The sequence below is a fragment of the Fusarium tjaetaba genome, assembly GCF_013396195.1.
Source record: "Fusarium tjaetaba strain NRRL 66243 chromosome Unknown NRRL66243_c0000150, whole genome shotgun sequence".
Classification (NCBI taxonomy): Eukaryota; Fungi; Ascomycota; class Sordariomycetes; order Hypocreales; family Nectriaceae; genus Fusarium; species Fusarium tjaetaba.
In genome coordinates, this window is record NW_023501346.1 from 27273 (window position 1) to 40926 (window position 13654).

At 50.4% G+C, this 13654-nt stretch overlaps 5 protein-coding genes across 5 annotated transcripts; 2 read left to right on the top strand and 3 right to left on the bottom strand.

Moving 5' to 3' along the window:
* Window positions 1–898: 898 nt before the first annotated feature.
* On the top strand, window positions 899–2889 carry FTJAE_7384 (signal recognition particle subunit SRP68; the record flags this gene model as incomplete). Its single annotated transcript, XM_037354095.1, has 3 exons — window positions 899–1089; window positions 1149–2291; window positions 2343–2889. The coding sequence occupies 3 exons, from the start codon at window positions 899–901 to the stop codon at window positions 2887–2889; spliced, it is 1881 nt and encodes a 626-aa protein (XP_037205506.1).
* A 1463-nt stretch (window positions 2890–4352) lies between these two features.
* On the bottom strand, window positions 4353–6502 carry FTJAE_7385 (heat shock 70 kDa; the record flags this gene model as incomplete). The annotated part of the gene is made up of 3 exons (XM_037354096.1): window positions 4353–6160; window positions 6217–6415; window positions 6476–6502. The coding sequence occupies 3 exons, from the start codon at window positions 6500–6502 to the stop codon at window positions 4353–4355; spliced, it is 2034 nt and encodes a 677-aa protein (XP_037205507.1).
* A 1691-nt stretch (window positions 6503–8193) lies between these two features.
* On the top strand, window positions 8194–10216 carry FTJAE_7386 (wd containing protein; the record flags this gene model as incomplete). The annotated part of the gene is made up of 3 exons (XM_037354097.1): window positions 8194–8261; window positions 8314–10080; window positions 10132–10216. The coding sequence occupies 3 exons, from the start codon at window positions 8194–8196 to the stop codon at window positions 10214–10216; spliced, it is 1920 nt and encodes a 639-aa protein (XP_037205508.1).
* A 306-nt stretch (window positions 10217–10522) lies between these two features.
* On the bottom strand, window positions 10523–11943 carry FTJAE_7387 (FAD dependent oxidoreductase; the record flags this gene model as incomplete). The annotated part of the gene is made up of 2 exons (XM_037354098.1): window positions 10523–11662; window positions 11842–11943. The coding sequence occupies 2 exons, from the start codon at window positions 11941–11943 to the stop codon at window positions 10523–10525; spliced, it is 1242 nt and encodes a 413-aa protein (XP_037205509.1).
* Window positions 11944–12533: 590 nt separating this feature from the next.
* FTJAE_7388 (FAD dependent oxidoreductase) lies at window positions 12534–13654 on the bottom strand (the record flags this gene model as incomplete). The annotated part of the gene is made up of 4 exons (XM_037354099.1): window positions 12534–12667; window positions 12718–13150; window positions 13208–13467; window positions 13525–13654. The coding sequence occupies 4 exons, from the start codon at window positions 13652–13654 to the stop codon at window positions 12534–12536; spliced, it is 957 nt and encodes a 318-aa protein (XP_037205510.1).

Consider the following 13654-nt stretch of genomic DNA (forward strand, 5'->3'; position numbering starts at 1 on the left):
CTACGGGCCAATAGAAGATTAAACCATCAGGAACAGCCCCAAGCTAGTCGAAAAGATGGTCTCATAACAACCAAGAAACAACACGTAATTCCTGATGCATCCCAATATCCCACGACTAACACGAATCAACCACTCACTCACTCACTCTACCAATATTTTGGTTTCAAAAGCTTCGTACTAATTCTGCATGTGGCTGTTTTGATCCCCGATAACCTCTAAAACAAATACGTTGGATCATGTGAAAGAGGCCCAAACACAAGCCATTGCTTACTCTCCATACCAACTAACAAGACCTACTTTACCTATCGCCTATATCCGTGCTCCCTACCATCATCAGTCCATAATGGATCGATATTCATGATACTGATAGGACAACCTAATAATTCTATACTGAGTGTTTATAGGAAGGTGTATTAAACCTTTTACAAACTTAGAGCAGGGCACATAGCATTGTATGAGAATTATAATGAGATCCTCCCACTATTAAACTCGTTGATCTGTTGTTTAGAAATTATTAGCCTCGCTTTTGTTGAGTCCTTGTTTCTACATATCAATAGAGAATTAAAGTCGAATTTGTACCTATAACAGGGTCAGTGAATAAAGTCGAGATATGATGCAGACTGCGCCGCCACTAACAATTTACTACACCTCAATTAACTTAACTCGACCATGAAATTTTTGTGGATGAGCAAACTGCCCCGCCATTTCGCCCACCTTCCTCTTCCTTGCTGTTGGATCCCCCGCTGAACCTCCACGTCGGGCAAAGCCTCATCAGCCCTTAATCAATCTCACTCCAAAGGCCATCGCAACAAATCTACAGGGCCTCTCCCCTTGCATCGTTAATTGCACTTCTCCGTACCAAATCAGGGCCGTCGAATCGCCCTCGTCACCAGCAGCCATGGATATCACCAAATTCGTCGTCCAAGGCCGCGACCAGGCTCTCCTCTACGGCGACTACTCGACTTATCACAAGAGCTTGTCCAAGAAACTGCTAAGCTGCCGCAAGAAGCTCAACATTGCCACCAAGAATCGCGGAAAGTTTCACGACCATGACAAGGTCACTGCGGAAAAGATCGCAGAGAACCATGAGTAGGCACATTCCGAGACTCGAAATCCAAAAAAAGAAAACTAGCCTGACATGGTACCAGATATGTCCATCTACTTCTTCTGACAAGCGAGCGAGCGTGGGCTCATACCATGAGCATGAAGTCCGGTCATACGAGCGATACCAAGGGAATCACCGGCCGAACTCGATCGCATATTGCCTCTCGTCTCACCAAGGCCACACGTGCTGCCGACGAGCTTGTCGAAGCCCTCTCTCAAACCGACGTATCTGGCGCCTCCCAAACCGATCTCCTCGAGGCAATCGCATACGCTTCTCTCATCCGTGGTACCGCTGCATTCGAGAAGCAGAGCTGGGAACCGAGTTTGCGCAACTATGCCACGGCACGTGTCATCTACAGTGCGCTTGCAACTGCAACCAATGGCGATCTATACAAGGACCTGCTCACCGAAACCATCGATCCGTCTATCCGATACGCCGCCTACCAACTCCAGACACCTCGAACTGTCCCTATTCCCATCATTGCTCGAAAGGCGTTCCCTCAATCTGACTCAAACCTCGTCAAACAGATCAACGATATCGACCCCACTATTCTCAAATCAGACGAAGCAAAGGCCAAGGATGGAATCGCCAGTGCTGAAGGCGCACCCAAGACCCTGACTTGGAGGTCTCGGGAGGTCAACATCGAAGATGCGCAGATTGCGATGGCGTGGGGTGCCGTAATCGCTGCGAAGGATCGATTGGCCAAGGATCTTGCTGAACCCAAGGGGCGAGGACCTTACGAACTTGCTGGTGCCTATGACGAAATTTTGATGCTCAGCCAGGATGCTGTTGATGCTACTAAGCAGGCAATCGACGAGATGAGGGCTGAGGGTGTGGAACAGGGTGATGCCAGGATGCAGAGTCTGCAAATCACACGCACCGCCGTCAACTTCGAGACAATCAGCTGGAGAATTGGCCGCAGCAGAGTTTTGACAGGAGAACACGATGGCGCCCCTGAGGAGTACAGCGTGTTGAGGAAACGAAAGGGCAAGCCAGCTCCAGAAGCAGCCAAGCCTGTAAAGGAAGTTCCTACAGGCAAGAAGCTGGCTAAGCTGAAGGAGAAGGTTGCTCTGTATGACGGTATTCTGCAGAACATTGAGTCCATCACAGAACTCCCTGGTGTGGCCAACGATCAGGGGCTGGCTGAGCAGATTGCCGCCTACGTAAAGTACTTTGAGGCTCTTAAGTAAGTCACATCCTCAACCTAGCATTTGCTTGTTTTCTAACAAAACTCTAGGGCTCTGGCAATCGCTCGCTCACATGCCATCTCTAGCAACCTGGCTGCTGCTCTGGCTCTCATCAACCACGCAGACGGTCTTGTCGATGAGTCTCAGTCAAACATCTCATCTTCTGGCGGATCATCAAGCCGCACCCCCCTCAATCTGACCGTGTCCGCCGAAGACGTCGAGTATCTCCAAACTCTCCTCAACGGCGAGCTTCAGCGTCACCGAGCTATTGTTCACGCCGATACCCTCCGCAAGTATCACGAGCTGAGCACTTCAGATGCCGTGAAGCAACCTCTCATCGGAAGTCTGCATCAGTACCCCGTTGGTGGCGCCAACCTGTCGCACATCGTCGAATTCCCCCCTAAGCTTGCCACCATCCCTGTGAAGCCCATCTTCCTCGACGTGGCATGGAACTACATCGATTATCCCAACAAGGCGCCCAAGCAGCAACAGCAACAACAAGCGGCAGCAGCAGCGCCCGCTCAGGCGGATACACCTGAGAGGACAGAATCACCAGCTCCAGCGAAGAGAGGATGGTTCGGTTTCGGAAGGTCATAGTCAAATATATTCTGCAAAGCGATTTATTGACGTCGCGGATTCCTTAGCACGTTTTCCCCAAATGTCCTATCCACTTTTTGCTAATGGCCGAATTGGTTGTGAAATGTCTTATATATCCATCCCTGTTCCTTGTTGTCGACTAGTTCATGGTTGCTTGGTCTCATTCTACTCCATTCCTGTACAAGACAGGACCTTGGTTCTTCGCCGTAGCCTGCTTCGTGACTGATGGGGCCTTGTTTGTTTACTCTTGAACATCTCGTGATACTTGTAGTGATACTTTCATCCTTCCGTTTTCAACTTCAACTGTGCTTCACCTTTCAATCTTGATCGCGAGATGCTTGTTGGGCCTCTATACCAAGCGGTCCAAGCTCTCTGATTTTTCTTAGCCTCACATTCATTTTTCACTCAGGCTCACATTCTCTTGTCTTTGTTCTCTTTTCTTTACTCACTCTCACTAAGTACCTATTAAAGCTGCGCAGGATGGACCAAGACCCATCCTTGGAAGCGCCATCGCGAAGCTGGCATCCCAAGCACACCTCGATACATCCTTATCCAGCGACTATCATCGCCATAATAATCGTTCTCGCCGTCGTATCTCTCTTCGTTTCAATCCTCCGTCAACTCCTTGAGCGTCGCCTTTCCCAACGCCGCGGCTGGTTTCTCGACACCACATATCCCCCGCCCTCACCAACACCATCGTCATCAGGCGGAAGCAGCAGAAGAAGCAAAAAGAAAAGAAACGATCAAAAAGCGAGACCAGTTTCTGAGGTCGAGATCGAATCTCGCCAGCTTCTGTTTGCGGATACTGCTTTCCGTGGTGAACGAGTACCGCTTCGAAATCCTAATAACCGTGGGTCACTTTACGATACTTTCCAGTTGCCAGCACCACAGACATCAAGGTTAAAGCCTGCGCGTTCGATGATGGAGTTAAATGGAGGGAGTCCGCTAGAGAGTGTGGGGGATAAAGAGGGTCAGAAGAAAGCGAAAACGATTCACTGGCATGGTGTGAACAGACTCAATACTGCTTGGGGATGGATGTCATGATATAACACGATCACTACTATTTCATTGAATACCAACATATTTAACACCATCATAATCATAAGCAGAGAAACGTGCGTGCATGAAACATCAAGTCATATTATGTACCATCAAGGTAAACATGTTTTGAGGGGGGATGTGCGATTAGTCTACCTATAGGCAAGTCATGATACAGATATACAACATGATCCCCCATTCCGTGACATCATCTCAAAAAAACAACCAAAGATCTCTCTCAATAGAGGTTTTAAAGCTCCAACGCCAGATCCGCCAACCCTGAAACATAATACGGGTAAAAAGTGTAAAAGCGGCTAGGCGGGATATGAATACAGTGAAATACAGGACAGGTGGGAGATCTGAGCCGCACAGATCTCCCATCCTCAGATATTGTAACAAGTTTTTATAACACAGAATCAAGACTCTTAAGGCTTGTTCTCATCCTTCTTCTCACCCTCCTGAGACTGCTCGGAAGAGGAAGACTGCTCGCCGCTGCTCTCGTTGCGGGCCTTGTGCATCTTGTCGAAGAGGTTCAAGCTGGCAACCTGGAGCTCATCGGTCTTCTCCTTGATCTCAGCGGCGGTGGCAGTGCCCTCACCAGAGAGGTTCTTGGCGACGAACTCACGGAGAGTGGTGATCTTCTCCTTGATAGAGTCGGCCTCAGTCTTGTCGAGCTTGTCAGCATACTCGTTGAGAGCACGCTCGGTATCGTTTAGGACACTGTCAGCACGGTTGGCAGCCTCGATGGCACCCTTGCGCTCCTTGTCGGCCTCAGCGTACTTCTCGGAGTCCTCAACCATCTGCTCAATCTCGCTCTCAGAGAGACCGGAACCGGAAGCAATGGTGATAGACTGGTCCTTGTTGGTGGACTTGTCCTTGGCGTGAACGTGGACGATGGAGTCAGCATCAATGTCGAAGGTAACCTCGACCTGAGGGACACCACGGTGGGCAGGGGGGATACCAACAAGCTGGAAGTTTCCGAGAAGCTTGTTGTCCTTGACGAGCTCACGCTCACCCTGGTAGACCTTGATCTCGACGGCAGTCTGGAAATCGGCGGCGGTGGAGAAGACCTGGGACTTCTTGGTGGGGATAGTGGTGTTTCGGTTGATCAGACGGGTGAAGACACCACCGAGGGTCTCAATACCGAGAGACAGAGGGGTGACATCGAGGAGGAGGAGATCCTTGACCTCACCAGAGAGGACAGCACCCTGAATAGCAGCACCAATGGCAACAGCCTCATCGGGGTTGACAGACTTGGCGGGGTCGCGGCCGAAAATGCTCTTGACGGACTCAGCAACCTTGGGCATACGGGTCATACCACCAACGAGGATGACCTCCTGGATCTCCTTAGCGGAGAGGCCAGCATCCTTCAGAGCCTTGCGGACGGGCTCGATGGTGCGGGTGATGAGAGGGTCAACCATCTTCTCAAGCTGAGCTCGGCTGAGCTTCATGTTGATGTGCTTGGGACCGGAGGAGTCGGCAGTGATGAAAGGAAGGTTGATATCGGTAGAGAGGGAAGAAGAAAGCTCGATCTTGGCCTTCTCAGCGGCCTCACGGATACGCTGGATAGCCATGCGGTCACCAGACAGGTCAATGCCAGAGGTCTTCTTGAAGTCCTGGACAAGGTGGCGGACGAGGTGGATATCGAAATCCTCACCACCAAGGTGGGTGTCACCGTTGGTGGACTTGACCTCGAAGACACCATTCTGGATCTCAAGTATAGAGATATCGAAGGTACCACCACCAAGATCGTAGACAGCGACAACGCGGTCAGCCTCCTTCTCCAGACCGTAGGCAAGGGCGGCGGCAGTAGGCTCGTTGACGACACGGAGAACGTTAAGACCGGCAATTTGACCGGCATCCTTGGTGCTCTGTCGCTGTGAGTCGTTGAAGTAAGCGGGGACGGTGACGACGGCGTTCTTGATGGGCTTGGAGAGGTAGGCCTCGGCGGTCTCCTTCATCTTGTTGAGGACGAAACCACCAATCTGAGAGGGAGAGTAGTTCTGGCCACGAGCAGCGACCCAGGCGTCGCCGTTTGTGTGCTGGACGATCTTGTAAGGGACCTCCTTGATATCACGCTGAACCTCAGCATCCTTGAACTTGCGTCCTATTAATCGCTTGGTAGCGAAGAGGGTGTTCTCTGGGTTGACGACGGCCTGACGCTTGGCAGCGACACCGACAAGTCGCTCGCCATCCTCGGCGAAAGCAACAACTGAAGGAGTGGTTCGGGCACCTAATTGAGCAATGTTTAGTGGTTGTCCGTGAGACGAATTGGCAAGTAAAACCAACCTTCCGAGTTTTCAATGATGCGGGGGACCTTGCCCTCCATGATAGCGACGGCAGAGTTGGTGGTACCAAGATCGATACCGATCACGGCACCCTGGACCTTGCCGTCAGACTCAGTGGACTCATAGCGAGCGAACTTGGCAGCCAGAGGAGATCGGGTGAAAGCAGCCGAGCGAGCGGCGAGAGGGGAAGCTCGGGGAAGCTGATGCGATGGTCAGTACAATGTGGGATGAAGCGATTGCGGTGTAAGAGAGACACTTACAGCCCTCGACAAGCGCGAAGCCAGCATTTTGATTATGGGTATATGGGTATAGAGTACAGGAAAAGAAACAGGATGAAGGCGCAAGTCGGAGAGTAGATGGGAGGAGGTGGTGTTTTAGAGGATTGAGTCTGAATGGAGATGATGGAATCGAGAGGAACGAATTTTTTTACTCGAAAAAAGCTCTTTCCCCGGTCGGTCATAGAAGCCAAAGGAAAGAGGCAAGCACCGGGTTGTCTCCACTGAACCGGCTAGGTTCGGACCATGGTTATTCCTGTGGAGGCCCACTCCGAACCTACTTGAAAGATCTGGTAGAATCAACGGAACGGCTCCCGGTAAAGCATATCATTATCATGAAAGTCAATTGACGAGAGAAGATTTAGAGTACCTAACGGCTATCTATGCTTAATATGCAACTTTGCACCATGCCTACTCGAACTCCTACGCTTCTCAATTCATGATACAAAACACCCTCTCTTCTCGACCTTGTATCCCGAATATGCGGAGCCAATGGGGATCGGACGCAATGAGAAGACCCGCGCTGCACGCTAATGAGAAGTGCTCCTCTTCCCCCAGAGATGGCTGAGAAAAGCTTCACCACACGTGATGGATGCTTCGGTGTTACCGGAAAAGTAACGGATTTGGCTCGGGCATGTCAAGAGGTTCATAACTCGGGGCCTTGTACGAAGCTGTCTGTCATACGCGAGTCAGCTAGTCTAAGATAGATTGATACTGGTGTCATGATAGAATGCTTTCAGTAAGTATTATACGGTAGCTAGCTGCAAGGCTGATGACGGCATGGAGACAGCCTACCTAGACAGCTTATGAGAGTCAGTGTTCGATGGCTTCACATTTCACCAGTTAACAGTCCTATTCTTTCAAACAGGGGCATAGTATATTCATAGATAAGAATTCCTTCTCAGTTGTTGTCCGTTCTCGTTGGCTATCTCCATTGCAATAACCACCTTCTAATATATCTGGTGGTGACAGGAAGTGATATAATTCATGATGTTTGATGGCCTGTGCGTATTCTCCATTAGAGACACCGAGAACTAGCTTCATCTTAGCAGAACCCTGGATTGAGATGTTTTTTCGTAGTTACAATTCCCAATACTACGGTACGTAGTAAATAACGTTAGCCTGGTGTATCAAGGGTGTTCAAATATCTTCAACTAAGGAGAAAAAAGTGATTTAGTTGACACTGAATCGAGCTATACCTGATCTTGGCTGATCATTGAGTTGGGGTCGGTCCTGAAATTATCCCGTAGACCCTCGCCCATTAAATCAGATCAAGCCAGACGTCATTCGCGCATGCAACCTTCATAACCCACATCAGTAATCGCCCGACTCGGCCAACGACATTTCTTCTATTACGCTCCCGTAACCGTCATTTCACATCGGAAAACAAATACACAACTCGATAGTCTCGCACTCCCCATCATCCGCAATCTGCCTGTCGCATTGTTCGCCATAACCGTGCCGCTCGCGTTGCGCCCACTAGCCGCCGGCGAAATCGAGAGCTCGACAACTCATACGCAGGACAAAGCCTCATCGTATCGATATCCAGCCACCCGGTAGCTCGTAATTCTCCGCATTGTCGCTCCCTTTGAGGGGCGGCGTGGTCCAAGATGGCGATAGATGAGAATGAGTATGGCGACCCTTATAGCCAACGAGCTTATCAATCATGACCATTGATTGTATCAATACTAACATCGTCCAGCATGTACCCGACCGATGCTCTCGTTTCGAAGCATGCGCGGAAACATTATCGTATCCCCGTGCGCTCACAGTATGTCATAATTCATCTTGTTGTGGCGCCATCATGCTCATGATATCTCCAGACATTGGCAGCTACGGTCTCTCGTTAGCGCCGAGAAGCAGGACATTGTCTATTTTCCAGGTGGCAATGGCAGTAACCATGTCCAACGACTGAACACGACAACCCGAGAATGCGAAACCATCAAACTCCTCACCTTTGCGCCTCGGTGCCTCGTCGCCGAGAAAGGATGGCTATGCTGTGGGAGCGAGAGTGGCGATTTCGTGGCAATTCGACTCGATGAAGGAAACGATGATGGCCAAGGAATCTTATCAGAACTCGATCCAGACACTCGACTTAGCCTAGGGCTCGATTCGTCCCGTGATGACCCTATACTATCTCTTCTGAACCGCGCGAGACGGAACAACAAAACCCTGATCGCGAAAAGCATGAAGTTGGCCAAGGACCGGGTAAACTGCATCACACTTTGGTTCCCGCCAACAAGGATGCCAGCACATGATAAGGCGTATAAAGAGCCTGTGGCGGTATTGGCCAACAACGACCGTACTGTTACACTCGTGAGCCTTAACGATTTTGACCAGAAAGAGAAGACAGAGGCATTGGATATCATCACTTACCCAGACTTCGTGAACCGCGCACTCATCTCTCCAGACGGCCGGCTTTTAATCGCCATTCTCGATGACCCATATCTGTATGTCCATGAGAGAGTTAGGAGCGTTGCGGAATCTCCAGCGACGAGGTCAAGTGAAAGCCCTACATATTCATGGGAACAGACACAGAGAATACTTCTCAAGAGCCAAAAGAAAGACGACAGAACAGATAGTCGAGGAAGCTTTGCCGCCTGTTTTTCTGAATCCGGAGCATATCTCGCTGTTGGGACCCAACATGGTACCATCTCCATCTTCAATGCTGCACTTCTGGCAAATCCTAATGCCGATCCCCTTATCACAACTTTCCCGTCCTCACGGCCACACAGTGGCCCTGGTGCTATTCGAGATATGGCCTTCTGTCCCGGACCATTCGGAATGCTTGCGTGGACAGAGGACAGAGGCAATGTTGGTATCGCTGATATGAGGAGCAATTTTTATGTTCGTCAAATTGTGAACATCGAAGAACCGGTGTTCGAGCACATCAACATCCCTGATCGAAACACCATTGATCCGCGGCTTTTGGATAGCCGCCGCGAGAGAAGAGAAGCTGCTCTCGGATCAGGCGCTACAGAGACTGGGAGACGCCGAGATGTGATCGACAGCCTAAATACTCCTCTGTCTGCCAACGAGACACTTGTACTCGAGGCTATGCAGCTTGGTAGGCGTAGTCGTGAAAGAGCTGCTCAGAGAGTGGCGGCGGCGGCGGACGAGAGGGCTACAGGTGGTCCGACTAACTTCTGGGCGGCCAGGTCAGCCCGTCGACCTGTTGGTAGCGATGACAATGAGCGGCCTATGCCTCGGAGGAGCAGTAGTATCGGTCGTGCCATGGGAGAGCTGCTGGGCAGCAATTACAACAGACGTCCAGTGACAAGAGCTCCACGTGAAGCCTCCGACACCGCGGAAATTGGAAGAAGGCCAGATCGGTTGATGGAGAGTCTTGGTGAAACAGTGGCCATGCTTCGGGAACAACGGCAGCGCCAAGATTCATCCTACCTCACTGTGCTTGAGATTCTCCAGGCACGAGAGCGAGATAACGACCGTGACCCCGACGATACAACGATCATAGTGCCGCTTATCAACCAGGTGGTGAATCGATGGGAGGATGACCACGGTGTCTTCGAAGTCCCGCCTTCGCCGGACAACACTGCCGGGTTGGCGTGGAGCGAAGATGGTCGCACACTGTAAGTCTGCTTTTGGTCATTCTGTATACGCTTTTTGCTAACATGACGTAGCTTTGTTGGTGCACAGAACGGTATTTACGAGCTCCACGTGGACACCCAGAGCAGGAAGTTCTTCCCGAGCGTTTCGATGAGGTAAAGAGCCAGGATTCAACGAGGGGACGCGAACCTTTGTGCTGGCGCAGGTGGTTTTTAATAGTAGCTTTGGGGTGATATCTTGATATACCAAAAGTGATGACCAGTGACGACGGTTCAGTATTAGCATGGGCAAAGGATACCTTGAGTACATTCCTACCTCTTCTTGACATGGCGTTTGCGATGTTTTATCTAAGTCACATTACATTATCTTTCGCTTCTTACATGCTCACTTATAGCTTAGCTGTTATCGATGATGGCTTGAATATAATTCAACGAATTCTAGCTACGACCAACCAAATACTATGCTTTAGAGTGACTTGCTGGACCCGTAGAGCAATTCTTGTACCATCTCAGCGATTGCTAGTGAGCTTGTCAATCCAGGACTTTCGATACCCAATAGATTTACCCAGCCCTCGTAGCCCTCTTCTCTCCTGATGATAAAGTCGTGGAACCCTTTGCCTTTGAGCACAGCGTCTTGGCCAGCTAACTTGGGTCGAATACCAGCATAGTCTGCTACCAAAGCTGAGGCGTCAATACCCGGAAGATAACGCTGGATCTCAGTGATAGCCTGCGGCAGTCGTGCTGCGTTGACAGCTAAATCATTGGGATCATCAATCCATTCCACATCCGGACCGAAACGTAGACGTCCCGCAAGATCAAGCGTTAAATGAGTGCCTAGACCTGCAATGCCAGGCTCAGGAACGGGATATATGAGACGCGAGATCTTGGGCTGAGAGGCAGAATACGAGAAATAGTTGCCCTTGGCATAGTACAGCTCCTGTCGCTTCTCAGACGGGACGATCATGTTGTGAATAACCGCAGCTCCCAGACCAGCAGCGTTGATGAGCGTCTCAGCCGTGATACTCGACGTCTCACCCGTGGCAGAATCCTTAACATCAATCTCCCAACCTTCACTGCCGGGTTTAGATCCGAGAGCTTTGATGTTCACGACGGGTGAATTGAGCGCCGAAACACCACCAGCATCCTCAAATAGACCTTGGAGACACAACATCAAGCCGTGCGAGTCGACGATGCCCGTTGTCGGACTCTCAAGCGCACAAGCAGCATTGACGCCTTCACCGTCTCTCTTGACCTCTTGACCGCTCACCCATCGCGTTGGGACACCGAGGTCGTTCTCGCACAGAGAGTGAATCTTTTCAAGAGTTTCACGCTGTGCGTCGTTTTGAGCGACGATCCATTTGCCCGTGCGGCGGTGGTCTATATCGTGCTTCTCACAAAGCTCGTATAGCAGATTCTTACCACGGATGCAGAGCTTTGCTTTCAAGCTTGATGGTCCGTAGTAAATGCCAGCGTGAATAACTTCACTGTTACGCGAGCTTGTCTCTGTGCCAATCGCATTGTGACGCTCAATGAGAACAGTTGAGGTATCGTCCCGTTGTGCAAGTTGACGGGCCACGGCAAGCCCAACGACACCGCCACCAATTACCTACTGCAATGTTAGAGTCATAGTCTCGAGTTGATTTGAAATACATCGTGGCAACTCAATGGCGATTGTCCCCCGCTCAATACCTCGTGATCCGGCTACGGGATCGATCGGAGACTGAGGCTCCGGGGCCGGAGTCGGGTCATGATACGGGTCTTACGATGACGATGAAGTGGACTTACAGCATGGGTAAAGTCGGCTCTGGCAGCTGATGTCGAACTGAAGCTATTTCTTTGAATAGTTCGTAGAGTTGTGGGAAATTTATGTGCCAATGGTCGAAACATTATGATTGTTGTTTAAGTTGAGTTGTTTGCAAGAGTGGGAGGATATATATCGAGAATTCGGCCAAGATGATGCATACACCGAGCTGGCCAACGACGCAACGCAGACGGGGAGTTATACCATGCGCCGATCGAAACACATACAAATTGACAAGCAAATGTAGGGATATACTCTATAAAGGCTTGTATATCTTTTGGTGACACTATAAGTGTGCAGAGAGCTGCTGCTGAGCTTCATACCCTACAGGCTACTATCAGACCTGACTTCAGGAAGCCGTAGAACTTCAAGACCTCGATCTTATGATACAAACACACTTTAGCCGGTTGAAAATAGCTTAATATGGGATGCTTGTGAAGCTTTTGGAAAATTCAATTTTCATCATATCAAGTTCATATGACTACCTTATTCTTCCTCTCGAGTGATCAAACTCATGATAATATACATAGATAATCCATAACGCCGTATTTGTCTCGAGCTGGTTTTAATTGCCGCTGGAAAACCGGCTCCCATCACTTCCGTCTCGATCGCTTAACGCCATAAGATTCAATGTGCTTCGTGTTCTAAGTATCATATAACATATGAGCCAGCGCCTTCAAGGCTTGACTTCTTCAGCGGTAGACTTGTCCTCTTCCTTATCTACAGTCGTAGAAGATCTTGTCAGGTTTGAGGGGTGAGGTGGCTCATGAGGAGCCGGCGATCCAGTTCCGAGGTCTGTAAGTTGTTTCTCTGGATATGTGTTAGCAATAATCCAATCCAAACAAGCTAATGGTACTTACCTAGCTCTCGTACTCTGTGACGAAGCATCTGGTTCTCACGAACCAGCATCTGTGTCTCAGCCTGATAAAATGCGCTTTCATCGCGGCCACCCAGAACCCAATCCTCGCTATTTCCACCTATGGAAGTTGCGCGAAGTCGTGGGGAGGCACCACTACGACTCGGTGTTCGAGATCGTCGTTGGAGATCGGCACGGGCTAGATCGAACGAACTTCGAGGGTGACGGTAACTATTAGAGCGAGAGCCAGATCCGCCGGTTGGAATAGGAGGGATTGCAACATGAGGGCTGGAGGCGTGAGGGGTTCCGTGACCTGACCGCTCGGAAATAGCAGAGCTATCCTCTACAGCTGAGCTCTGGTTCTGGTTATGGGGGTTGGCAGCTTGAAGGCGCTGGAGTTCGAGCTGCTGCTGTCGGATCATCTGCAAGAGGCGATTCTATCAACGAGAAGTTAGCCATCGCTGTTGCGTATGACATAGCATCATATTTCGTACCACATGAGCTTCTTGCTCTGCCTCAAGCTCTTGATGCAGTTCACCCAGGCTGGGTGCTCTATGATGATGGGGATCACCCGTGAAGGGAGATCCAGAGAGAGGTTGCGGGCTCGCAGTCCGTAGGCCAGACGGTTCGTTGACCATCTCACCCGGCGAGGGCACAGAAGGGTCGTTAAGTTGGAGGTTCATGAGCACGGTGGAACGTCGTCGACCGGTATTTGGGGAGTGTTGGTTTCGAGAGATGGAGCTGCTTGACGATCCTGTTGAGTGTTAGTGGCCGAGTTGATCGTTTAGATACAAATCAGTAGAGGACGTACTTCGTGGAGATTCGTGTTGAAGTCCAGCATTCATGGTCGCGGCTGCTTGCAACGATATCGAAGCTGATCGCGGGGATCTTGTTGGCGAGTCGCTGCGGGGAACAGCGGTGTTGAGTGGTGGAGACGCCAT